This window comes from Plectropomus leopardus, chromosome 16, assembly GCF_026936395.1.
Source record: "Plectropomus leopardus strain MGB_pleo_1.0 chromosome 16, ASM2693639v1, whole genome shotgun sequence".
Classification (NCBI taxonomy): Eukaryota; Metazoa; Chordata; class Actinopteri; order Perciformes; family Serranidae; genus Plectropomus; species Plectropomus leopardus.
Window position 1 is genome coordinate 29,175,991 of NC_142191.1, and position 27,036 is coordinate 29,203,026.

A 27,036-nucleotide genomic window follows, 5' to 3' on the forward strand; every position below is an offset into this window, starting at 1 on the left:
TTTTCTTTGCAAACCTCAGCAATATTGCTTCTTAAAGTGACCTGGTTCCGGGGCATCTTCCTCTAAAGATTAATTATAAGCTACACTTTTTATTGCCTCTATATCTGTATTATACAGTCAGTTGGCTGTAGCAGCAAATCCCGTTAGAGGGTCAGTTTTATTGAATGAAAATAATTGTTTCTCTGCTGACTTCAAGTCTTAATCTTAAAACCCCCAATTGACCAAAATTAGGGTGTGCACGCAGGTTTTTTTAATCATGGGCAAACCTGCTAAATTCGGCTATAGATTGCCTTTCCATTGCTGGTAAAGCAGAGCTGTGTATACTGCTCTGGAAGAGACAAGCATGTGTGTGGGGGGATTGTTTTAGTGTGTCTGACCTCACGGACTGGCTGGAGAACAGGTAAAATGTAGACAGAAGCATGGACAGAGGTCTGTGAAAACTTAACGGTGTTTACTTCTATTTAGAAATCTCTTACGCTACTTATTATACTGCGCTACATTTATAGTAACAATAACGTGACAGGTGGTTAACTGCTAACATTTTCATGGACAAAAGTTAAAAACTTTTCCATGACTTTTCAAGGACCTACAATAACATTTTTTTTCCTTGCCCCTTTTTCAAATCAGACTCCAACTTTTTCCCAACATAATTTCAGCTGAAGATGTTTCAGAGAGAAAATAAAGAAATGTGACGTTAACAAAACATCACACATTGACACATTAGAGCTACTATCCGTCAGTAGTGACAGATATCAGTACACCTTTATGCCTTTTCTCAAACTTTCAATGATTTTTACAAATCCCATGCATTTTTCAAGCATTTTTGGAAACATGTGATATATCATAACTTTTCCATGTTCTTCATGACTGTGGGAGCCCTGCAAGATGTAAAAACCTTATTTGTCCCATTTTACCTGATGACCCACTTTACCTGATTTCACCTCAAACTGCAGCCAGCAAACTTTTATTCATACAGCCACATGTCCAATATTAATGCCAGGGAATTTATGACGCTGTCTTAAAATCTAACCAATAAAAGCAGTTGTGTAATAAAAAAAACAGACTGTAGTATCATATTGTCAACATTTAGTATCGCACTTTTCATCCGGTACCTGTCAACATAAGCTGGAGGGAGGAGGGCAGCAGCCAGTTGGTTCATTAGGTCTCCTTTAAGCCTCTCTCCCCTGCTGCCCCTCCTCACTCGCTAGCATGACGCTCCCTCCGCACTCACACTCTCTTTCCCTCCCCTCTCTGACTCTGTTTCGTCCCTAAAAACAAACTTTTCACCCATATTGATAACCTTTACAAAATCACGTCAGCTGTAGCGAGAAGAAATGAGTGTTGTGACGACGGGAACACGGCTTTGTGAGCACCGCTTCTGACAGGTAACGTAAACGGCTTTTTTCCTCCAGCGCTGCTCCGTCTTTCCACCGCGGCCGACCAGAACAAGGCTACTTTTGTGCGTAGATTTGGGTTATCGATACCATCGATAACTGATAAAACTGGGAAAAGTCACTTAATTATTTGACAGAGAGACATTTCTATCAATAGAAAAGACTACTTGCAGTCGTGCGATGGTGGATTTTTTAAAAACAAAACTGAAAGACTGAAACGAAGTTAGCTTAAAAGGTTGAAAAAGTGGAAAGTAGGACCCTATGAAGAGGCATCAGTATCAGGGGAGGGAGGACTACTTTTTATGGGAAACACTTTCTGGTGGTTGACAGTTCATTTTCCTCTGCTATTCTACCTTTTTACAACTGTAAAATAATGTTGGGTGACAGATTTCAAGCTAACGTAACCATTTACTATATTGAATATCTCTTCATTTTTAAAATAAGTGACTTTGAACGTGGAAATAGCTAATGTTAGTAGCCTATGGCCTGTTGCAAGGTACACATTTTGACTGAAGTTACCTTTAGCATATTTGGACTATTTTTACAGTGATAGCACAGCTTCTTTTTTTTTTTATGTTTTTCATACTTACCTATTGATAACCCAATTCATTAAAGAAGAGTACCGTCTATAGGCACATATTACAGCAAAATTAGAAACTAGCAAATGCTGCCAAAATGACTCAAAGTACCACAACTTAAAAAATAATGCCTCCAGACACTTTCAGCAGGGCCGTAGCTAATGCCCTGTATATTTTCTTAGATTCGGGGGGTGTTAGCAACAGTTGAGGAATTTATATTTAATGATTAAAAAAATTACATCAGGTATTTTCGTGGCTGATTCCACCACGGATCCCGCAGACATGGAAAAGTCATGGAATTTTAATAAGTCAGGGAATTTTAATAAGTCAGGGAATTTTGTCGGGTGTAATAAAATTAATTGTTTTTGTAAACTTGTGTGGAAAACTTTACACATTATGTAACATAACAGCAAATTTATGTTCTCTTGCTGTTGATGGAAAGTGATTTCAATTTTTGCCAAGGTGTGATGTTTTGTTTACCATCATGTATGCTTTCTTATTTTCTCCCACGTTCCACCTCCCCCTCCTTCATTGGCAGCTAACTGAACTTATGTTAGAATAAAGTTTGAATCTAAAATGATTTAATAAGAGAAGGATAATGTGACAGTGTTATTTAACCCCATGAATCCCAAAGTTTCCATACCTACAATATGCCCCACTACTGCATTTTTGAGATTGAACAATGTTTGTATCATACATTGTGAATGGTAAGGGGCATATTATATGGCACTTTGGAAAGTCATGGAAAAGTTTTGAAATTTTGGTCATAAGCGTGTTGAAACCCTGTTAGTTTAGATATACTCAACATACTTTAATGGGGGGTGGGGGACAGGGGTGGACACCATCACGACTTTCCACAGCCCAAGGGTATTTCTTAAATTGTCTCTTTGTTGAATCGACAGTCTGAAACCCAGAGATTTTTAATTTGCAATGTTATGAAACACAACAAATAGCAACAAATTTCACATTTGAAAAGCTTGAAACTGCATATTAAAATATTTTTGTTTCAGTGCCAATAGGTCCTTAAAAAGTCTTAAAATGTCTAAAAATCAATTTGATTTGAAAGTCAAAGTATTCTAAATTTGAATTGCCGGATGCTAATCGCACAATTATCCTCTTTCATTAATCCATCTTTTATGTCTTTTTTATCAACATGAGTCAAGCTCTTCTGCTTGAAAAGTTCACGTTAATGCCATTTATATACTACATAGCTTACTACTGAGCTGCACTGCTCGACAAAGAAAGAAAAAAGTCATTTATTTCTTTAATTTGGTTGAAAATCGTCTTGGAAAGGTTTTCAAAAAAGCATTCAATTTAAATGTCTTATACCTGTATAAAAATATGGGTTTAGACCCTCAGTAAGTCTAGCTACAACCTTAAATGTAAGTACCTATTTAATACATTACAGTGGTGCTATGGCAGATAAGAATGTCTTATAGTGGCATGAGGTGTCTTCAGAATCATTATTAAGTAGACTGGACCTGCTATCAGCTCCCACCAAAATACTATCCATTTAATTTAGTGAAACAGCCCAAAGAAAGTAAGTTTGAGATCAGTCTAATTTAGTTTTACAGGCGTTCCTTATAAAATAGGTCCCTGGCTCCTGACTCAGTTACAGTTTTAGTGTGATAAATTAGTCCAAAGATGTCTTGATGGTTTTGTCTTGGCTGCAACTCGACCATCTTCATGCGCACCACAGAGGAATGTGATGCCTCACAAGGTCAAATGTCAAAATTAACTGCAAGAGAGGCCGCATTTCTTATTTGCCAACGTGTTTATCAAACACAAAATACATGCACACCGCGGACAGCTCGCTGCATTCAAACAGTCTAGACGATGTTGAAATCACTAGCAAAGGGTTTTCCAGCAGGCCTTTGCCAAGAGCTCCACTAAGGTCATGGAATTTACTCTCATGTTCGGAGCAGAGACGCCGGGCCAACTCTGGTCTTTCTGTAAAGCACAGCAGTTGGGGTTTAGAGGTTGTTTCGGTAGACCAGAGCACTGCAGTAATGGGGCTTTTATGACCTCCAGGCCTGTTAGTCTGGCCATCTGGGTGTGCAGGGCTAGACTTGTCTGACCATACCAACTCAGGAATAAATCTTGGGAAGTGAATATTAGGTAACAGCGTGCAGAGGTGAAATACGACTCCCAGATTTGACTTTAACTTGGATATTGGAAGTAAAGGGGTGTCACTGTATTACTGAGCACTATAAAGAAATGGAATTTGGAGGATTTGTAAAAGTTTTAACAACAATGACTCCTACATTGTCCGACAGTAGTGTGATACGCTCTAAGCTGTGCCTCAATAATGGTCTACATTACTATGGAAAGCCTGCATCATCAGGACTACAGCTGTATCTAATTATTCAAGGAATGCAGGGCTTTTGTGAAGAATATGGGCTGGCTTTCTCAAATCCTTCTCTTCCCCCTACTTTTTCCCTCTCAGCTGAGCTCCTTCGGCAATGCCCAAGTCCCCTCTTGGATGAGACGATGAGAACCCACACCCGCGGGGCCCCCACAGTCTTTTTCATAAGTCTGCTGTGGCCCCTGCTCGCCCTGGTGTTAGTGGCGGCGGAGGTGGATCCCAGCGGAGGAATCCCCTTCATGGGAGGCAACTACAATGGTCATCCCATGCTGTACTTCAACCGCGGGGATGTGGAGGAGCTGCAGTATGCGGCGGCGGGGACTCATCAGGATATGGCGAGGAGGATCCGCGAGGCTGGAGAAACCATGCTGGAGCATCCGGAGATGTACCTGCCCCCCTGGAGCCCTGCAGAGTTCAGCGCCCGCTGGAACGAGGTGTACGGAAACAACCTGGGTGTGCTGTCCATGTTCTGTGTGCTGTACCCGCACAGGGCCGGCGCCCTCGACCTCGCCAAGGACTACATGGAGAGGATGGCGGCTCAGCCTAGTTGGTAGATTTTCTGTCTTTTTTTTATATTATATCATCTCTATAATTTGGCACAGTGAGGCCGACAGTGTGTTTATTTGTGACATATTCTGCGAAATTTCAGCCACCCTCCTACAGATGCTACCTGATATCGCTTTCCGCCCCCATGTGTGCATCAAGCGGGTATTAATGCTAAGTCCTCCCCCTTTAGAGGCTTTTTATTCAGCGCCGTCTCCAGAGTGTTCTCATTTTCCTCTGTGGGCAGAGATCTGGTAAAGATGCATTGTGGTCCGATAAAGTCTGTGGTCCAGGAAATATGTTTAGCAGCTGTTTGCCGAACATGAAAGGAAATGAAATGTTCAGATGTGAGCTGAATGGGCCACTGCAGGGGCCGGGGCTGAAGCTCAGGGTGCAGGTGAGCAGATAGGGAGTGACTCTACGCTGCTGTGTTGTCTGGGTGTTTTGGGTTTTTTTTTTTTTTTGCAAGGGAGGCATTAGATTTAGCTAGGATCAAATAAGCTGAAATTCATTCAGAATTAAAAAACTTAACAGTGACCTTTGTTCACCTTTGGACCAACGGTTTACAGTATGAATATGATGCAAAATTGAATGGCCCTAGAATTGCTGGTATGTGGTAATCTAATTAAACACACATTAATTTAGAAAGAGTGCACAATGTAAGCAGAAAATGTGCTAAAATAAGGAAAATCTTAAAGCGAGATAATGATACATTAGACAGGGCATCAAGGTTGGAAAAAAAAAACAGATCCCAGCATACAGAGTCAGTTTGGTATCTTTATATTCGGACCCTATTCAAAAAATGGTCCACTATTGGGTGAGAGGGCTGCAGACAGCAGCGGCAAAACATGCTGATGTATAACTACTTGTGGCAATCGTGCACCTTTTGTCCATGAAAAGTTCTTGTTTTTGCCACTGACAGGCTCAGATTATCATTCTAAGTGTCAGACAACATTATGGAAAGGATCCCTACAGAGATAGACCTTTTTGTCAGAGTAATTCCTCTTCTGTTAAACCAAGAACAGCTCTGAAATCACTGATACCAAACCTACCAGACTAAGGATCATTCTGTTACATAAGTAAACAGATTTTGTTTTAACAGACTGCAAAGTCAACAGCAAAGAATATAGTATGTTTAGACACAACAGTTCCATGGATGTGATCACTGATATATATACAAAATATACGATTTTGCGGGAGCCTGAAGCAAAGAAACCTCCATCCATACTTCATACCGTGAGAGGTGCAATCGATAAGTCAGCTGAATCCATCCATTCAGCCGTTTTTGGACAATCCTCGGGCTTTTCAGAGTCAGCAATGGCTGAATGTCACGCAGCCATCAGCCATCCACAGTGCTTCCTTATTTCCCTAACAATTTGATTAAGTTCAATGAACATTAGTTCTGCCAGCAAAGTGCAAAGTGGCTGAGAAGTGGATTACAGCCATTCACGACTTCCCAGCTCTCCACAGCTTTTATTCCAAAGACTAAAGGAATGAAGGTCTGAAAATGACGCTTGGAGAAGGTGGTTGCAGCCACTGTTTGGTTCCATGGTAACCTACTGTTCATTCATTCACATAATCTCACGCAATTAGTGCTCGGTAGGTAGCCATGGTGATTTATTGACATTCACCATTTTTTTTATAAGTTCAAAACCAAAATTATCCAATCACAAAAAAGCTTATACATGCTGTAAATTACATGTAACTTTCCACTAATGTAAAATTACAATACATCACACTGCCTCCGTTCATTCTCATTTATATAAGTTGGTTATTTTTACTGCAGTTTGCTAAGATATGGAGCCAAAGGTTCACAAAGACAGTTTCAAATTAGCTTTCCAATAAAAACATGAGCCTTGACTTTACCTTCGAACAAACTGTTGTGGCAGGAATAGATATTAGATTTCAGATCTGCAGTTTTTATCCAAAAGGAGTTATATCTCAGTGTACATTCAAGACCAACAAATATTTACCAAGGGCTATCCAAGATGAGACTGTTCTCCCTGATCTTGGACTAAAGTTTCAAATGTGAAATATTTGGATTAATAGACCTCATATTCCAAGTATAAAGAGTCATATACACACATTTATATTGACTCAGTAATCATTGTTGGACAGAAATTATAACAGTTATGAGCTTGGCTTAGTTTCTCTGCCACTGTTGGAAATTTCATTCGGGGATACTTGGCTACCCTGAGGCCACAGATGTCATCTGTCAAAGTATCTTGGATAAACAGGTGGAGCAGCAACACTTCTGAATTGGACTGTAATTTGCTCGATGTGGACTTTGAATTGGAACAGTAGTTGGGTTATGACTAATGACATTTCACAATTTCACAAAAACACCAGTGCAGACAAGAACAAGTTGACAAAAACCCCAGAACAGACAAAACTGCATCTCCAGAAAGCCCTATAGACTTCAATTCATACATTAAATGGTTCCCATCTCACACATAAAAAGTTGAATTTGTAGGCACAGTAACACACCATGTTAAGTTCAGTAGACTCAAGTTTTGCCCCCTCAGTCTCACTTAGTCTAGTGTGACTAATAGCTCATGGTGACTGTTAAAAGCTAAGATTAGCATTAGACTTTACATAGCTATGGCTCTTGCCTTTACATGTCTTTACTTGTGCTACTGTTATGACACATTTTGGTCAGAACACACATTATTTTTTTCTAATGTTAAACTTGGGTAGATGACCATGTTAATCTTGAAGACAGAAAAGGAACACTGCATGTACAAAATGATCATTTGTCAGTCACTCACTCTGTGTAACACTGAATTTGCTAAAAAAAAACTTTTCTGTCATGCCTCCGCATTGAATGAAGAATCCAAAAAAGGGAGGAAATCCTAAATTGTAGTAAAAGGGTACCTGGTTTACCAACAGCAAAAGTGTAACAAATCAACTCTCACACAAGTTGTGCAGTATAATGCAAGAGGTGGAATTTCACTGGAATACTAAGGTGCTTTACTTGTGTATTAGTTAAGACTGTTTATGCAAAATCTTTATAAATAGTAAGGTTTTAGTGAAAATTCATGCATTTTGGAAGCACTGGACATAGAACTATGGCTCTTGAATTGTACTGCATGGGTCGTGTGAGCGTTTTTGAATGGATGTTTTGATAAAGTTTTGCTGTTGTTAAACGTGGACCCCATTTACTGCAATTCATCAAGAATTTTCTTCGTTTTTGGATTCTTCATTCTCCTTAGAGGCATGTTAGAAAAATAGAGTTTTCGTCACCATTTCAGTTTAACACAAGGTTGATAACTGGTTTCTAAATGATAATTTCGGGGGTGAGGATTGCTTTAAACTTGACTTTTTTGGCAGAACTCCTTCAGGTGCACCCCCTCCTCCCGCATGTGTGCAGGGGGGGCTGCAGCAGCTTAATCCCTCTCATTTTGCTGCATGGCTGCTGTGTTGCCTCCAGCCATTGAGCAGGTGGAAGGGGATTTTCCCTCAGTTCGTTTCTGGGAGGAGGGGGTGTTAGACGGTGTGGTAATAATGCAATTTGCAGGACATTTTTCACGATATCAGTACGTGTGCCACAGTGCAGAAACGAGAAGCCACTGAGCATGTGTTTTCACATCTTAAGAACACACTGCGAGTTTTCTCCTTGGCCGCACTTTTATTATGGTCACTGAACCTCTGAAGAGCCTGTGCAGAGTGGCTCCAGGAATCAGTCAGCTGTGGTATTCATGACCTTCAATTATGTCTCCAACTCCTCCAGGAACCATGTTCCGTCAGGGAACTTCTACTTTGTGGCATACTGGTGCCTGCTCCTTTTTTCCCCCTTTTCACACAGTCTGTGCAAACATACAGAAGTGAGATTGTGTGTGCTTTGGCATAATTTAGTATACAGTCCAACTGTGACTTAGCATCCACGGTTTTGATAGTCCTCCTTTTTTGCCATATGGGCAAATTTCAACATAAAGAAACAATCCAGTTGGTGTTCATTTGTGAGACCAGGCAGGAAGTAATTTTCAAATAAATCTCAGCTGCCACTTAACATGTGGAAACCACGTATTGCACATCAAAGTGGTGCTCTTTAAGTAAAGGAACATGACATTAAATGTCATTGTTAACATGTTAACATGTGTTTATGGGATGTCAAAGGCAAACTCCTCGAACAGGTCAAATTCAAAAAACTGTATATCCATGAATCTCAGCCTAAAATAATTTCAAAAAACCCTGGAGGTTTCAACTGCCAACAAGTGCTGATGCATATTCAAAAATAATTTTCAATCTGGTTTTTGTGTCACTGTTTCATGAACTTCTTTGGAAGAAAGCCTCAATGACCAGAGGTGACATCATGACCTTGGTGTTCTGTTATATGTCAGCAGAATCCATGTGAGTATCTCAGCATGATTCATTGAGTTTACTCATGACAGCTTAAAGAGGAACTGTTATGCTCATTCTTGGGTTCATTCTTGTATTTTGGTTTTCTACTGGTAGATGCTTGGATGCTTTGATTTTAAAAAAACACTTAATTTTCCTCATACTGTCTGTGCTGGGACACCTGTATTCACCCAAGATGCTCCTTTTTTCTTAAGTCCCCTTTCCAAAAAAGCCCAGTCTGCTCTGATTGATCAGTAAAAGCTTCTAAACTAAACTCCTCAAAACTTCACATATTCCAGCAGGAATATGATCCAAAATCAAGGAGAAAGTAAAGACATTTGCAACCAAGAATACATGTTTCCCTCATGTTAGCATGTAGCTACATGTAGCCGTGTACCTGCAGCAGGGAATGACTCTTACAGAGTACAATGGCACTTTACATTGGGAAAAATCATCAATAAAAACCTAAGTGAAAAGCTCTAGAACCAGACATTTCAGGAGTATGATCTAAACTCAGGGGAAAATTTACAACATTGTCAAACAAGATTTCATTTTTCCCTGATGGTAGCATGTAGCTACTTGTAGCAGCGTATTTGCAGCAGCAAGTGATTGTAAGGGACTTATAGCGGCACCTTCTACGGTAAAAAAAAAATTGCCAATAAAAGCCACTAAACCAAAATCTTCACAATCGGACAAATCAAGGAGAAATGAACATCGACAGTAAAAACTACTTGATGTTTGCATGTAGCAGTGTCAACATTTGCAGTAGCGTGCTTGGAGCTGATGGTCATATCAAGAAATCCATCACAAGTTGTTGCTGGCTTGTTGGGGAAAGTATACCGAATGGTCTGAAGCCTGAGGTTTTTGCTCACAGTGATTACTTTTACATACGTTTGCATCATGATTGGAAACTTTGTTCATGTTTAAATATGACAGAAAATAAGGAAAAGCATAAAAGGTTCCCTTCTCTTTAAAGTGGGCAAGATGATTACAGAACACCTTTTACTCTTTTACAGCACTTTGCACCTCTAAAACTCACAGAAGTCAGCATTCTTAGATCCTAGCGGCTGTTAACTAGCAGAAAATTTGCACACACTACACTTTTAACGTCTCTTTATAAGTCTTTTTATTGCCAGGCAATGGTGCTGCAGTTGCGGTGCAAAATGCTACCTAGCATCTTTATTTTTGCTTTCAAAGTGAATTGACGTTTTACAGCTGTGGTGAGTATAATTAAAAGGATTTGCAGAGAAAAAAGTCAAACATTTGCCAAGGCTTCAGTTAAAGAGTGAAAATTTCACACCTGATTATCAGTGAATGTTTATTTTCCACACGTGCCTCGCCTTTAGCCTCGTGTTTGGTGTTTGTGTTGCAGGTTGGTTAAAGATGCCCCCTGGGATGAAGTTCCTTTGGCGCACTCTTTGGTTGGTTTTGCCACCGCTTACGACTTCCTGTATGAGTACTTGAACAAGGGCCAGCAGGAGCGTTTCCTCCAGGTGATCGGCAACGCGTCACGCCTGATGTACGAGAAGTCATACGTCCGAGGCTGGGGGTTCCAGTACCTGCACAACCACCAGCCCACCAACTGTGTGGCTCTGCTCACTGGAAGCCTGGTTTACATGACCCAAGGTTAGTGGATCAGGCTTCATGTGTTTGTCATGTGTGTTTTTGTGGCGGCAGGACCTAAAGATGATCGCATTGGTCAGTATGTACAGTATGTCCAATATGCCCAAAACCTTCACAACCAGTGTCTAAGATTGTCATGAAGTTTGGTACAAATATCCATTAGATCCCGACCGATATGTCGGTCAGCGGATGTTATCGCCCGATATTTTGGCGCATTGCAGTTATATCGCTATTGGCTTAAATGTTGTGTGATATGCGTGATTTGGAAAGTTTATTTTTAACAGAACATGATGCAGAAAAAGATGCTTACAGTAATTTAGGATGATCAAATTTCCAGTGAAGTTTTCTGTTTCAGTGTGCTGATTTAATTTTGGACAATAAAAGTTTAGGCAGTGGTAGTATAAAATATCCTGACTTCATCACATTATCTTTGCCATGAGTAGCTGATGACAGTATTTGAAAGATAACTGTACTGCATAATTGCATATTTACATACCTTTGGCAGGCTGTAATATTCATAGGAGAGTTCCCAGTGTTTTCTGATATTTTTCTGCCCTTTCCTTAAACTGTAGCTGCTTTCAGCTGTCTCTGATATGATATGACTTAAGATTTTTGACCTCGTTCACTCAGCCAGCGAGCTCATTCCTGCTCTGTGTGGGAGCTTAAGGGTTAGAAACCTGCCTCGCTCAGCACTAAGAAGCTTCAACTCGATTTAAGGAATTTCATTAGTCGGGTTTTCACTGTAGAGGTTCAGTCACATGGTCTAAAGGCTGATTCAGAGTATAAGCCCTGCGAAGGATGCAGCTATAGAAGGATTACAGTAAAAAAAAAAAAAAAAGATATAGCAGATAACACCAGATTTTGAGATATTTAATGTAGGAATATTAGTTTACAAGAATCATTTTGAGCTTTATTTTTAGAAATACACACATGTACTGTACCTCCAAGTTACAGTGAGATCAGATTTCTTTTAGCAGATTTTACAATTCCTTTAGCAGATTTATTTTTAACAATTTAAAGTGGTTTCGTGGCAGATGTAGCAGCCTTTTTTGGCCACATTAATTAGTATCCCTTCAAGAGGGTTGCTAATACTGCTCAGTAAATGTGGAGTCATACTTGCTCGCTGTAGCTTTTTTAACAGTCTTATTTATGTTTAATTGCTATTTTTACCAATTTTGTGATGGCTGGTATTATTTTCACCTCATTAATCTATATATGTGTGTGTGATCGTGGCAAAATGTGGTCCTGGTAACAGCAATAGTAGTGGGGACTACAACAGAAGTCACTTTGAGTATTTTGCCAGGTGTTTATTTCACTGTCTGTCTGTCTGTCTGTTGACATATTTTGTCAATGTTATAGTGTCATAACCGTGCAAGATGCAGTCACAAAACTTAACAGGTGTGTAATTGAGATCACCATGAAGGCCGAGTTTGAAGTTGGGTGCGGTTAGAGTAAGGGGCCTGAACTTTGGGGGCAGGAAGTAGGGAAGGGGCCATTGAAAAGTGAGGAGTCAGCAGATATAAAACAGTCAATAAAACACGGTTTTCAATAGTTGTGAGTCACCACAGCCACAAGAGGTTGTTGAGCACGCGGTCACGAAAGTGAATGGAAAATGTTTGCCTGATTGGTTCAGTAGTTTGTGAGATTTGCTGTGGACAGACAAATACAAACACACACAGAGTTAGAGTCAGTTACGCTTAGTATGCTGCAACTAACGATAATTTGTCAATATTTTTCTTAATAGAGCCATCAGTGTTTTTGTCAGATGAGTAAATCTCTAATTTGAGAAGCTGGAACTTGGAAAATTACTAAAATTATTCATTGTTTATCGAAATAGTTGATTAACTTTCTGTCAACTAATCAGTGGATAAACTGATTATTACAGCTTTGCAGATGTGTAAATAGACGGACAAAAGAAAACCCCTTAATTTAAGTAATCCCTTAAAGCCCAATTGCAATACTAGCTTTGTTTTCAAGCTTCGTTTCTTATATAATGGCTTTAATACTCAATGACAGCACAGCAGCTGGTTTTCAGACTTAAAGTACATATACATACGTACGTTATATGGTATGGCTCATTTCCTTTAATTTGCATGGTGAGACTTGCCAACCTCAGTTTGCTTGTGAGAGAAACTTTGACTGGAATTTCAGTCAAGTCAGCCCGAGGTTATCTGCCATGGCTGCACTTAATCCTCTGTAATTGTTCTCCAGATGAGGCTCTCCGCATAACTCTGCCACATTGTGCAATATGGCTCGGTCCTTATTCTCTTTGTGAGAGCTGGCATGATTAAAATGTATCTTTTTGCCTTAATATCCTGCACCGAATACTTAGCTTAGCAGCAGAGAAAGGCCATCGGAAGGTAAACGCCTGCAGTGCAGCTTGCTTTGCTTACAGGGATTTGATTTCTGGTACAAAAGATGCAGTCCTGATGTGAACTAAATGACAGCTGGCTTACAGAGAGCCGCTGTGGTCACAGTGGTTTTATTTGAGGCTTTCTTTTTTGTAGAGAGCAACAACAGGCGCAAAGCTCTGTGAACACTCAGGAGAGTTACAGCGCGACCTGTTTTTGCTTCACTTTATTTTGCGTCGAGGAAAAAGTGAGTTTGCTCCAGCAGCTCTGCCTGCCTGTTACCTGGGGAAGAGATTGTGCAGCTCTGCTGCTGCTTGGATGCTCTGTTTATGAGAAAAAGTATTTGTTAAGTGTGCTTTAAAGCAGACTCCATGTGGAGATGAGAGTTGTATACCTAGCAGGGGTGAGAAAACAGCTTCTTAAAAGACTGCAAACACATGATATGATCTAGAAAAAAACTCTTTTAGCTGAAGTGTTTCTAACATTGTACAGAAGCTTGACTGCATTCCACTATCGTACATGTATCATTCATTTCCTGTGCAGAGGGATGACATTACATCCAAATATTATTCCGCCAAGATGGTTGTGAATCGATGGAAAGTTTCCAATAAGCTCGACCAGAAAAGAAGATCAAACTCTTCTTCTTCATTGGTTATCTGACAGCTGTAAGCCCATTGCTGACATATAGGTCTACGTTATTATTTTTTCATTATTTTGTTCCCTGAAACGACATGCTCTTACAATGAACAGTTCATGTGCCACTCAGTGAAACTGGAGATATGCACGCCGTCCGTGAGTTTAGTTCTTGGGACGCGACAGACTTTGGTTTGGATAACCACATAAGAAGGCAGCAGCACATTCCAGATACAGGTGTTTGCTTGCTGCTGCCTTGAAGCCAAATGTTTAGTTTGTTAGAAATGTGCACAGTTTGGCCACAGTTCATGTTTAGTGAACCCGGACTCCCCTGTGTGTCACATCCTTGACCGCTCACACTTTAATGTCTGCCAGACTAATGTATTAACTGACTATGAATGTAGCAGTCCCTGCTGTGGGCTTAGGTGTGTATCATAAAACAGCTTGGAATCCTGTATTAACATATAATTTGTTATGTAAAGAAATAGTGGAATAATGGCATCCTGAACATAGCATCACTCACTCGCTCACTCACTATTCTGGAATTTTATGAGCGTCATTGCATCAATAGATGCACCTGATATGCGTGTGACGCAGGGCCAGTTTCATGTAAACAAACTGAGCACTTCTCAGGAATTTGTGAGGGTTTTTTTTTTTCTCACAAATTTGCAACTGTATAAACTCAGAGAATATTTGTTGTTTTTCCTCAGGATTTTGTGATTTTTTATTTTTTTGCACAAATTTGTGACTTTGTAAATTCAGAGAATCTTCAACTTTTTTTCTCAGAAATGTGTTGGCTTTTTCTCACAAATTAGCACCTTTATAAACTCAGAGAACATCCAACTTTTTTTCTCAGAAATTCACAACATGAATCACAGATATTCTGATTTTTTTCCCTCAGAACCCCCCCCCCCCCCTTTTTTTGTAATCTACAGTGGCCCTAATACGCAATATGTACAAAAAAACCATGCCGCTGTTAAAAAAACAATGTTTTTCTAAACTCTTAATCAGAATGGGTTGGAGATTGACTTCCTCTGAAAAACAGTTAAGAAGTTAAAGAAGAAACGTTTAAAGAGGTGGTAGCAATAAGATCAAGAGCACAGGCAGAGAACAGAAGTGTAGTGTGACTCCTTCCAGTGAAGAGTAGCATTTAGCTTCAACAGCTACACTTTGCCACCAACATTGCCTCCCCAAAAACGCTTGGCTCCTTTCCTTTCCTCTATTAGTGCTTTTAATTTAAAGGGAGACTACCCACCTATACCACCTCACATGAATGCACCTCCCCCACAACCGACTGTGGGAAAGATTATATTTCATTACTGGCTCTGTCCTGCCTCTAATATAAAATAACTTCCAAAAACAAATTACCAGCTCCTGATCTTTTGCTGTTGCTCTCCATTAATTGTGTGTGATGTTCTGACAAACTGAAGGAGCAGAGAGTAAGTCAGTAAGCGTTGTTGGAAATAACAAATCCTTTGACCTTTCACATTCCTGTGGACATAATGTGCGCTGAGGGAGGGATCTGGGTGTCCAGACCGAGCACCCTGGCTAACAGCATGGGAGACGGTCAGGCCTAAGCCCTCAGCCTGACAGCAGCATTATCCCCTCTGCTAGTCATTAGGCAAGCCACATTATTAGACTGTGGGAAAACAGGGGAAATTAGAGCTGAACCCAGAGAATCACTGTACACGATGTGCATGTGATGTAGTTTGTCTGGTATGTGTTTTCTGTTTAATGTGGGTTCACGGGATGATTCACTTTTTTTAATTCCTCCTTTTTTGTTGACGTCTTTGGTATTTCAGTAATTGCTGTGGTGTAATTGTATGATAAGCACTGTGTCATCAGTTTGCTTGGATTTTGGGTTTATGACGTTGGGTTTTCATTACGTGGCACTTCTTTTTCTTTGTTCAGTCATGGTGACTATTAATACTTCTGCTTACCAGCCAGTTTCTCTTCTGTTTTTCATTTACAGTGACATTTCACTTAAAAGCGGAGGTTATTATTTGCTGAAATCACTGAACTTAGCAGGTTTATATTTGGGAAAGGCGTCTATATGGGACGGGCTATTAATTCCTTTCACACAAAACGTGCTCAGCCAAGATGGAAATGCAGTAAAATTATTCACTTTTTGAGACCTGGGCAGATTTTTTACAAAGCATGGGAAAGAAGGTAATGAGCTACAAAAGAAGAAATGACCCAGAGGTTAGCAAGAAATCTGTGAAAAGAACAAGAAAATTACCTAAAATATTTGACAACAAAATAAAAAAAAAAAAAAAACCCAAACCAAAAAACAAACAAAGAAAAAAAACCCAACATGACAAAGTGAACCAAAAAAAAAAAAATGCAAGCACCAGTAATCATATCAGAGGGGCCACGACCTCCCCTAGACCCCTTTGGGGCACCACTGAATATCAAACTTAACCTTGTAATGTGGCTAATGTTAAAAGTTAATGTTAAAGTAACTCTCCCAACACTGCTGTTTTCTATTGTCATCCAAATTAAGAAGCCAAAACTTCTTGGGGCAAATATAATTTTTTTATTCAATTTCTGTCTTTCATTTTAAGTTATCAAAAAAACTATAAGTGGAGCTTTATATATATGGATGATTTAATTAATTTGCATTAGACTGTTTGCATTTCTCAGGATATGGAAGTCCTTTATATGTTTTTTTTTCCCCAGGAAGGTGTCATGGGAGTTGAATTTATTGTGATGTTTTCACTTTTGAGGAAACTACTGAAGAGGCTCAGAGCCTGAGCTGCTCTGAAGTGCGACGCTGGTGAAGCTCTGTTTGTGTAAATACGGCCTTTGTGCGTGCCAAGAGTTCCTGTTTGATGGTAAATACCTGCTCTGTGTAGGCCAGCGGTCCCCAAGCCCAAACCAAACACTGCTGGGGACGGCTCCAGTGGGCGGACCTGCCTACGGGGCGGATGCTGGCTGGTTACACCGCCGATGGCCTCGGGATTCCTCAATGACCTGTGGCCGCGGCGTTTATGCGGTCGCTTGTTCTCATAGTAAAGTCTATGTGTGTGATCCTGTGAGTGTTTGTTTGTGTGTGTGTGTGTGTGTGTGTGTGTGTGTGTGTGTGAGAGAGTATACATGGTGTAGAGTGTGGCATAGTGGTGTCATGCTTTCCACAGCCACAGCAAAAATCTGTGTGTGGAAGGTTTCTTTAGGTAACAGACTGAGGAGACGTTGTTGGCTGGAATGTTGTTTTTCATAAATTCCACTGGCGACACAACACACACACTCGTGTACTTTAAAACACAGGGCCTTAGTCACTTTGTAATGCAGGATTTCACATTTTAAGTCTTAGTGTTCACCAACTCTCAATAAGAAAAGCACTTTCACAGAGTTTTTGACAGAGGGTTACTGCTCTCACATTCTGTAAAAAAATGAAAAAAAAACCCCCACTAAAGATCTATTATAATTGGTCAGGTATGCAGCTTTTCTGATTAATGGCCAGGTCACTTTGGATGAACAAATCATCCAAAACATTTCAAATTTACATTTAATTTACATTTGTAAATGAATTTGTGAATTTAATTGTATCCATATAGAATGAGTTTGGTTCCCCTTTGTGACAAAACTTGAATTCTCCTCACCAGCATGGACATGTCTCTGTGTTGAACAAAATCAATGATAAATCAGAACTGATGATCGAGGCAGTGGTAGACCAGCAGCTCCTGTGTTCAACAGTGTCAAATAATTGTTCTTCTCTGTGAATTCTGTCACATTAAGAAAGCGATTTAACAGCTTCAGTTCCCCGTCGTAAATCGCCGTCTTACGGCAAAGTTAAGTGGTGAAAATATTCTAAAAAAAAAGGCAACCAAACAATCATCCTCAAAATGTATTTCACAAGGTTACTGAGGTCTGTCTGGAAAAAATATTGTGCAGACATGGATGTTAAAAAAATGTGTCAAATTTGATAGAAATCTGCCACCAGAGAGCTCTGAAGATGTTTCTCTTCAAAAAAAAAAGATGTTTAGCTAAGATTTACCCGTTTAGATAATTGATTTGAAAATATAAATCTGTTCATTCTAGGAGTCGACCAATATTGTTTTTTCAGGGCCAATAGCGATTATCACTAGTTAATGACAGCGATGACTGTTATTTGGAACCGATATGCACTTTCAATAAAAAGAAAATCTTTTTGAAAATATATTTAGAATATGGAATATAACAAACTCCAAAACTTTGTTAAAATATCTTCAGCAAATGTTTCATCAAAATTTAAACGTTCTACATCATATACAGAAAGTTCCCAGCAACTTTCTTTTTTATAAAGTCAAGTGAAAAATTTTAAAAAATAAAAAGTAAAAATAGCTCCCTGAGATTTTACAAAGTCAAAGTTCCTCCCGTCCTGACATTGTCTTTGAACTTTTTAATATTTAATTTTATCAGCGATCATTAAAATAACATGCTGATACAGATAATCGTCAAAATGCCAAATATCCACCCCAATAATCAGCCCGGCGGATAGTTCATACTCAATGTCATGCCAACACCTGTGCTGCTCTCTGGAACTTCATTTTTACACCACAACCAAACCATGTTAGTATGTGTTTGAAAATGCTGGTCAGCAATGATTGCAGTATATGGGCAAAAACTGACCAAAAACATGCAAAAATGCTTGAGTAACCCTCTGAACAACAGAGCAGTGGATCTCAAGACTGTATTTAACCTGCAACATCATCTTAACTTCCTGTGTTGCAGGTTACCTCCAGGAGGCCTACCTGTGGACCAAGCAGGTCCTGTCCATCATGGAGAAGTCCATGGTCCTTCTGCAGGATGTGACGGACGGCTCTCTGTATGAAGGCGTGGCCTACGGGACTTACACCACCCGCTCTCTGTTTCAGTACATGTTCCTGGTGCAGCGCCACTTCTCCATCAGCCACTTCGATCACCCCTGGCTCCTTAAACACTTCGCCTTCCTGTACAGGACCATCTTGCCCGGTAACTGTCTCTCAACCTGTTCTGACCAGTTTGACTTTTTTTTCAAAAGCTGAAATTGATTGACACACTTTTCACTGCACTGGATACATGAAGGCAACCAAACACAAAGCACGTCAACTACCCGTAAGTAAGGGTTTACTTAGCTATGAATGGCTGACACATCCAGTTTACCAGAATGCTCCATCCCAAAAGTTGGATATATTAGATTAGACATGAAAATAACCTCAGGCTGCCACATCAGAGAGTAGTCCCTCCTCTGAGCTGATATGGGGTATGCATGCGTGTAGTTATTACCTTCCTGGATGCTTTTCAAAGCTGAGACCTGCAGGGAAATGTGGTGTCCTGGAAGTTTCGTCTGAAGGTCAGGGGGAGGGCAGCGGCGGAGGAGGGGCCCCCCAGGTCAGGCTCGGACATTTCACAGCCCCCTGCTAACAGTTTCTGTATTGTGTCTTAGCAGCACTGCTGCACTCAAAAAAAACACCTCTAATTACATCAGTTGGCAGAGCCTTGGATTCGAGTCACAATAGCAGCATGAATGTGCTGAGAGAGGCTAAAGTCTCAAGTGAAAGCTTTACTGAAAGAAGTTAACATCAGTTAAACAGAGCGCCTTGGTAGCCAAATGGTTACAGCGCATGCCCCCCATAATCAGACATTTTTTTTGCATTTTTAAGAATTTAAGTATATGACACTGCTACACAAATGTTGAGATCAGGGTTTCCACACAGTCTTAAGAAGTCTTTGAGGCATTAAATTCATTAAATCAATGTTAAATATTTTTAATTCCTTTTCTTAAACTCGTCATGATGGGAATTCAAATAGTGAAGTCTCACATGCAGATTGGGACTCTCCAAAAATGGCAGGGAGTGGACAAGGTGCTGCATCTGTACCTAGAACTTCTGACACGAGTTTGAAAGAGTTTTAAATCAGATCAAGTTAACCCTTTAAAACCTGAGCAAACTGGCTTTTTGGCAATGAGCAACTTAAGAAGAAACAGCCCAAAAACTTGCAAGAAATTGATAAAAAGGTAGTTTAAAAAATGCCCTCATAACTACCAAAAAAAAAGTAAAATATCAGCGTAGTGTAATACAGGGTCAGTTAAAGTCTAAGTTCTGAAAGAAGCTGAAACGTCAGTTGCTGTAAGTAATAAAAGGAGTTGGAAGTTTCTGTAGAAGTTCTTAAAGTAGTAACTGTCAGCTCAAGTGAAAGCAGTGGAAGTGTCGCTTGAAGTCTAAGAGCTGAAAGATGTCACAATGCCCGTTGAATAAATTCAAACAACAAAAATGTCAGTTGACTTTCAAGCATTTCAAGAAGTGAAGGAGTCTTGCTTGTGAAGGTGACTATCAATTAGATGATTGCTCTCATTCCATTACCTGAGTGTGGATGTGCATGTGTTTTTGCAATACTGATAAAACTAATAAGGGTGTTCACCAACCACCTGTCAGTTGATGTGTCAGAGATAAAAGAAACTGAAAATGGCCATGGAAGTCCCAAAAGGAGTTTGGAATGACTGTTTAAGCCTCCGCCCTAAAATCAGTTAAAATGTGAGTGGATAAGTAAGCACTTAAACGAGCTGAAGTGTCAGTTGGAGGGTTTCCTCTCACTGCCCGTGCGTGTGTTGCTGTGTGTTTTTATACATATGGCAGCAATACAAGTTTTCCATTCAAATTAGCGCACGAATGCAAGTTTTTTTAAATGTGGGAAATTCCTCTAAAAATAGTTGATTAACTTCTTTCCCATTCTCAGTAGACCAGAGCTGTGCTTATGACTGCGGTTGGTTAGTATGCCTTTTTGTTATTGTGTTTTTTTCCTGCTGTGGCATGTTAGGCATCACATATGCGCCAAAAAACAGGTTAGTTATCGGTAGAAAGGAGTATGTGCCAAGTGAAAATTCCACAGGGGTTGCTTGTTTTTTTATCCCCCCCAAAACACCTTTTGGGAATTTCTGTTTTTTCGCTGTTTTTTGAAAGAAATTAAACCAATATTCTCAGATTTCAGAGGTTTAAATGCTCGAGAAAGGTGTTTAGCTCAATAAAACTGATGTCGATCCAGGTGTTAAATACATAAGCCAGATGATTGTGCATGCTTTTTGTCCAGTGGAAGGAGGCTTAATTGTAACAGGGTGTGGTAGGACCCAACTGCAGCACAACAGAGCAGGCAAGTAGTTGGTAATGACCTTGAATCTTTTGGCAGGTTGAATGGCGCAAAGGTGAGTATAATCAGGTTACAGGTAAGTAGGGACAGTTATCAGTTCTGGGGTGGAGCGGAGTTCATGGGTTGAGCAGAGTTCATAGAGGGACTGGGGTGAGCTCATGTTTAGTTCAGAGATAGTTCAGAGTTCGAGAGGGGAAATTGTGAATGTGGAGCGGACTGGCAGGTGAATGTATCAGGTAAATTGAAGGAAAACTTACAGCAGGGAGCTTGTGGGAAAAGCAGGGACTCCAGAGAGGGGCAGGCAGGGCTTGTGGTTCAGGTGGAAGCAGAGTTAGCGTCAGGCAGGCAGCAGAGCAGACAAATCCAGTAGGAGCAGGCAGCGGGATCAACAAGGACAGGCAGGGAATTGATGTACCATCAAAACAATAAACACCAGAGGCACTCACACAGAAGTGTTTTACTGGCGGGAGGATCTGAAGACAGCAGGAAGAATGGCGATCTCTCTCGACGAAGCCGAAGCAGTAGAGAGGTAGTCAGAGGCGAGCTGAGTCGAAACCAGTAAAACAGTCTTGAGAGCAAGTGTTGGAAGGTCAGGCATGGAAGCGAAAGAGTGAGGGGAGTGAGGCTGCTTAAATACTGGCTTGTTTGGAGATGAGGAGCACCTGGGAAGACCAGGTGGAGGTGATGAGGCTGATGAGGGGGAGTGGCTGGGTGGAGAGAGAGGTGGGGTGGGAGTAAATAGAAAAAATCCCACAGCAGCAGGAGAGAGGCAGAGCAGACTGTGACACTTATGAGTGCTTTCACACCTGTAGTTCAGATCATTTGGTCCAGGCCAAGGGAGAAAAAATTATACATTGTTGCATTTTTTTCATGTCTTTTCTCACTGACTGTGTTGCGGACTTATTAACAAACCAAGATGCGGAAACATGAAGATATACAGATTGACAGGTATCTCTTGACTTGAAAGGTGATTCTCTCCTGAATCATAAGAACTTAAATTCCACTGACTGACAGAAGTTTATGCAGCACTTTAACACTTCTGATGTGTTTTTGTTTATTCTTTGCTGTCACAAAGATCTCATAAAGAAATAACTCATTATAAGCATCATCAGAAAGCAAATTGATCTCATGTTGTGAAAGTGTCAGTTATATGTTTGCTGTCCTCTCACTGCATGTGTCTTTGTGTGTTTAGATACAGTTTAAAAATGCTGAAATACGTACATCTAACAAAGCTCTAAGCCAGTATTGAAAATCAGGAGCACTGTTCATTTTGACTTGCTAATAATCCATGCTAACCTTCAATAGCATTATCTCAGTTCCTGTAATAGATATCTTAAAGAATTTGTTCCATACTCACAACGATAGTGCAGAGAGATTTCACTGTTGCAGTTTTTGTTTTATGATTGTTTTTGGTCGACAAATGATTGACTGTGATTACATGCTGTAGTTACTATAGCTGGTTTCTAAGAACGCTTCTCACCGCCTGAATGCGTGGTTTTCCTTTCATAATTACAGACGACAAACAGTGTGAACACTTTGCACTTGGTTTGGAACTCAGCTGGGTCACAGCAGAGGGGACTGAGATTCATGCTTGGAGGGTTTCAACAAAAAAAACCAACCTTTTCTGACTTTTTACTTGTAAATTCGTGACTTTTATTTCAGAGAATTTTTGAGTCACATCTCGCAATTTTTTTACTTTATAACCTCATAGAGCTTTTATCTTGTAAATTTACAACTTTAACCAACTTAATGCTGCTCCTGCTCCATAGTCATTTTTTTTTTTTTTTTTAACCTACAGTGGCCCTAGCACACTATTTTAGTACGGTGTTAGAATTTACTAAGAATCCACACAACAAACTTCAACATAAGTCAATACATCAGCATTTTGTCAACAGCCACCACTGAAGTTGTCCTCTCTCTGTGTTTTTTACTGTCACTAGGATTTCAGCGGACTGTAGCCATTGCAGATTCCAACTACAACTGGTTCTACGGTCCGGAGAGCCAGCTGGTCTTCTTGGACCGCTATGTGTTACGTAATGGCAGTGGAAACTGGCTGGCAGATCTGATTCATCAAAACAGGGTGATGGAGGGGCCGGGGCAGGCTGGAAAAGGACAGCGATGGTGTACCCTCCACACCGAGTTCATCTGGTGAGCTGCTGAATTTGTTGGATGATGGGAAATATACTGTATGGCTACAGTTTTTTTCTGTTTTGCATTTTATGCTACATATAATATATTGGGTAATTTATCATGATCATGATCTTTGAAACTAGGGCTGCACCTAATAAATAATTTATGATTAATTGATTTGAGGATCATTTATCTTGATTAATCTAGAAAATGTCAGAAATAAATGAAATCACAATTTCCCAGAGACTAAAGAAATTTCTTCTGTTCAACAGTCAAAAACCCAAAGGTCTTCATTTTATGCAAAAAAAGAGGATAAAAAGCAGCAAACCAAGCAATGTTTGGCATTTTTCTTGAAATTACAAACTGATGGCTTGAAAGCAAAAGAATACAGCTAGCATGGCTCCGTTCAAAGTTGAAAGAATCCTCCTACCAACAAATTTAGAGCTCATTAATAAACACGTCTTGTTTGTAAATGAGGCCAGTTGATAATAAGTGAATACACCAAAAAATGTTAATTGCAACATGTCATTAGAAAGTAACTCCTTGAAAACCTTTAAACTGATAAGAATTTCCATCAGTTGTTGTTTTGCAGTGATGTCCCTCTGATATCCGTCCTCTCTTGGTGTCCTGCAGGTATGACCCGGGACTAATTTCCAAGCCTCCATCAGATTTTGGAACATCCCAACTCCACTACTTTGAGGACTGGGGCGTGGTGACGTATGGCAGCGCTTTACCTGCAGACACCAACCGTACCTTTCTCTCCTTCAAGTCAGGGAAGCTGGGGGGACGTGCCATCTTCGACATTGTCCACAAGAACAAGTACAAAGAGTGGATCAAAGGGTGGAGGAACTTTAACGCCGGCCACGAGCACCCTGATCAGAACACTTTCACTTTTGCGCCCAACGGCGTCCCATTCATCACAGAGGCACTGTACGGACCCAAGTACACTTTGTTGAACAACGCCGTGTTGTTTGGCTCTGTACTCTCAGGGAGTTGCTTTAAGCCGTGGGCTGGACAGGTTACAGAAGCCTGCGATTCCAAATGGTTAAAGTACAAGGTGGGACTGGCGGCCGATGCCCAGGGTAGAGTTGAAGCTGCTATGGAGAGACAAGGAATGGTCTTCATCCGTGGCGAGGGACATTCAGCTTACAATCCAGAACTGAAGATTAGGAACTTCCAAAGAAACCTGCTTCTTCTTCACCCACAGCTCTTGCTCCTCGTGGACCACATCCATCTGGAGGAGGACAGCCCAACCAGGTCCATGAGCGCCTTCTTTCACAACACGGAACTTCCATTCCAGGGTACAAAGGTAGACGGCGTTCATGGAGCATTTGTATCACACGGTGAGGATAAATATAAGATGTTCTGGATGGATGACACAGGCTACAGTAACAGAGGAGTGGTAGGGTACTGGAATTACCCTCGGGGGTACCCCTATAATGGCTCGAACTATGTGAACGTCACAATGCCATTGAGGTACCCTCACACCAGGGTGGCTTACATTTTCTTTGGCCCAGGCGTGGACGTGCAGAGCTTCAGCCTGCGTGGCGATGACCAGAGAGTGGATATCTACCTGGCCACCAAGGATCACACCTATACCATCTACCTGCTGACCGGAGAGGTCACCAGCAAGCCTCTGTTCGCCATGGTGTTGCTGGACCACAAGAAGATCGTATTCGAGAAGGCAGCCGCCGCCACGGAGGACAGCTCACCAGAGGAAGTAGAGGAATACGTCAACGTGATGGAGGACAACCTCCAGCACGTCAAGCCCGTCTTCCAGCAGATGGAGCGACACATCCTGGGACGGGTTCTCAACACTGCCAGTTTCCGCAAGACTGCAGAGCGTCTCCTCCAGTTCTCTGACAAGAAGAAGACGGAGGAGGCCATCGAGAAGATGTTCGCGATGTCGAAGAAACAGGGCAAGGGTAAAGGGGGGAAGAAACTGAGCCTTGGGGAGAAGCTTTCGGAGAGTCTACCCGACATTTTTGCACAGATTGAGGTGAATGAGAAAAAGGTGAGGCAGAGGACTTCAAAGAGGACATATGAGGACAGTCCGGAGGAGGGAGAGGGAGACACGCGAGCCTTCATGGATTATACAGACGGCCGTAAAAGTAAAAAGGGGGCCTTTGTTAAGGGCCGCAAATTCAAGGAGGTTCACATGGTGGCCACAGCAGGGAGCGAGGGTCTCTCCAGCACTGCCTCCTACATCAGAGTCTTCCTCCTCCTGAACACTGCCACCTTCTTTTTGCTGCTGGCCGTGTTACTGACACGCTTCCAGAGAGGGCGGAGTTTGCACACGCAGAGGTGTTTCTACACCATCCTCCTGATAGACTGCTTCATCTTACTGTACCTCTACTCCTCCTGCTCTCACACACAGTGTTAACGTCATGAGTGTGCAAGGAGTCGTCCAACTGCAGATCCAACGACCTGTCGTTCATGGTGACCTAAATGCACCCCACACCTCAGTCTGAGCCAGATCTTATCACACAGTGCCAGGGGCCACTTCTGAAAAATAAAAAATCTGAGATTTCAAGATTTTCTTTCTTTTTCTTTTGGAAAAACATTCCAGTGTAAGAATGAAGTTGTAGTTTTACTGGAAAAAGTCACAATATTGTAACAATAAAGTTGGAATGTTATAAGATACTTATTTAAATGCTTAAGTCTGCTTAATATTGGAGTCATAAGCAGTCTGTCAGCTTTTACTTGTCAAATGAGGGATTCCAGTGAGCTGAAGTTTTAGGTTTCACCTGTGAGGAATAGTAAATGAAGTAAAAACAATTGAATCTTATAACGGGATGTTACATTTTTGTATTTTAAAATGACAATCTTATCTCATAATATTATGATTTGTCTTTATTGTCATAATATTATGCATTTTATTAACTCAGTATTATGGCTTTTCCAGCTGGCACCAGATGTCAGAAAGATGTTGGGCTTTCATACTGTCCCAATGTCAAATTATTAGCGTAATCTATGTGTGGCAGTAGCTGACAGTATTTATGTGTCCCTTTTTTTTTATCATTTTGTGTCCTCTGTCTGAATTCTGGCATTTTTGCGGGCCCGCGAACGTGGAGTCGAACTTTTCACAAGCTCTCTTTTTTCCTCAGCGGCAGTTTGTACCTGGTCACCTGATAGCACAACCTAAATTCGACCAAATAGCATAATCTAATGACACTTGTGGCCAGCTGGGTTTTATTCTAATAATATTCTGACTTTTTTCTCAAAATTCTGACTTGATACAAATATTATGATTTTCTGAATATGATTTTTTAAATAATTTATTTTAACTTTTATTATTGCTATTAATTATTATTATTATTAATTATTAGTTTATTAGACTATTATTTCCATAGTTTTTTCACTTTTTTATTTTCATAATATGATCTTTTTTTTTCGAGAAATAGATTTTTTTCTAGATATACACTTTTAATAGGACTTTTTGTATTTTATTTTCATACCCCCAAATTACAAATTTGCCTCAGAGCGCATAATAATAGTAATCTATAAATTACAACTTTCTTCTCGTAATATTGTAACTTTTTCGAGAATTATTGTAACAGACTGAATTTCGCCCCAGAGTGTGTTCTTGAAATCTCAGATTTTTTTAATTTTTATATTTTAAACTCTGGCCTAAATACTTGTAAGACCTGCCTAATGGGTGTTCAGGAAAAACAACTGATTCCAAATAGGAATTGATGAATTGCCAAGATGAAACCAGACCACCTCTGATGTAATAAGCTTCTGTGGAGCTTTAGTCTGTGTGAAGTTTTTTTTCCTTTGTCGTATTCAGAGGTCCTGCCTTGTATCAAAGATCTCAAGGTTCGCCACTATGATACAGTCGCCACATCTGTACTTGACATTTGGCTTGTCCACATAGTTCGTAGTAATGCATTTAAATGTATATATGTGAAAGCAAGATATATTTTTATGGCGTGTTTTTTTTTACCATTTGTAAATAAAATTACTACGTGCATTGG

At 40.4% G+C, this 27,036-nt stretch overlaps 1 protein-coding gene across 2 annotated transcripts; it reads left to right on the forward strand.

Annotated features, from left to right (window-relative positions):
• Positions 1-1,168: 1,168 nt before the first annotated feature.
• On the forward strand, positions 1,169-27,036 carry dse (dermatan sulfate epimerase). Of its 2 annotated transcripts, XM_042503030.2 has the most exons (6): positions 1,169-1,385; positions 4,419-4,887; positions 10,591-10,844; positions 18,539-18,778; positions 22,870-23,077; positions 23,693-27,036. In XM_042503030.2, exons 2-6 carry the CDS (start codon positions 4,463-4,465, stop codon positions 25,440-25,442), a joined length of 2,877 nt encoding a protein of 958 aa, XP_042358964.2. In that variant the 5' UTR covers positions 1,169-1,385; positions 4,419-4,462; the 3' UTR covers positions 25,443-27,036. The 2 variants fall into 2 exon arrangements, with proteins under 2 accessions (XP_042358964.2, XP_042358965.2); XM_042503031.2 differs by lacking the exon at positions 1,169-1,385 and having other exon boundaries at positions 4,750-4,883.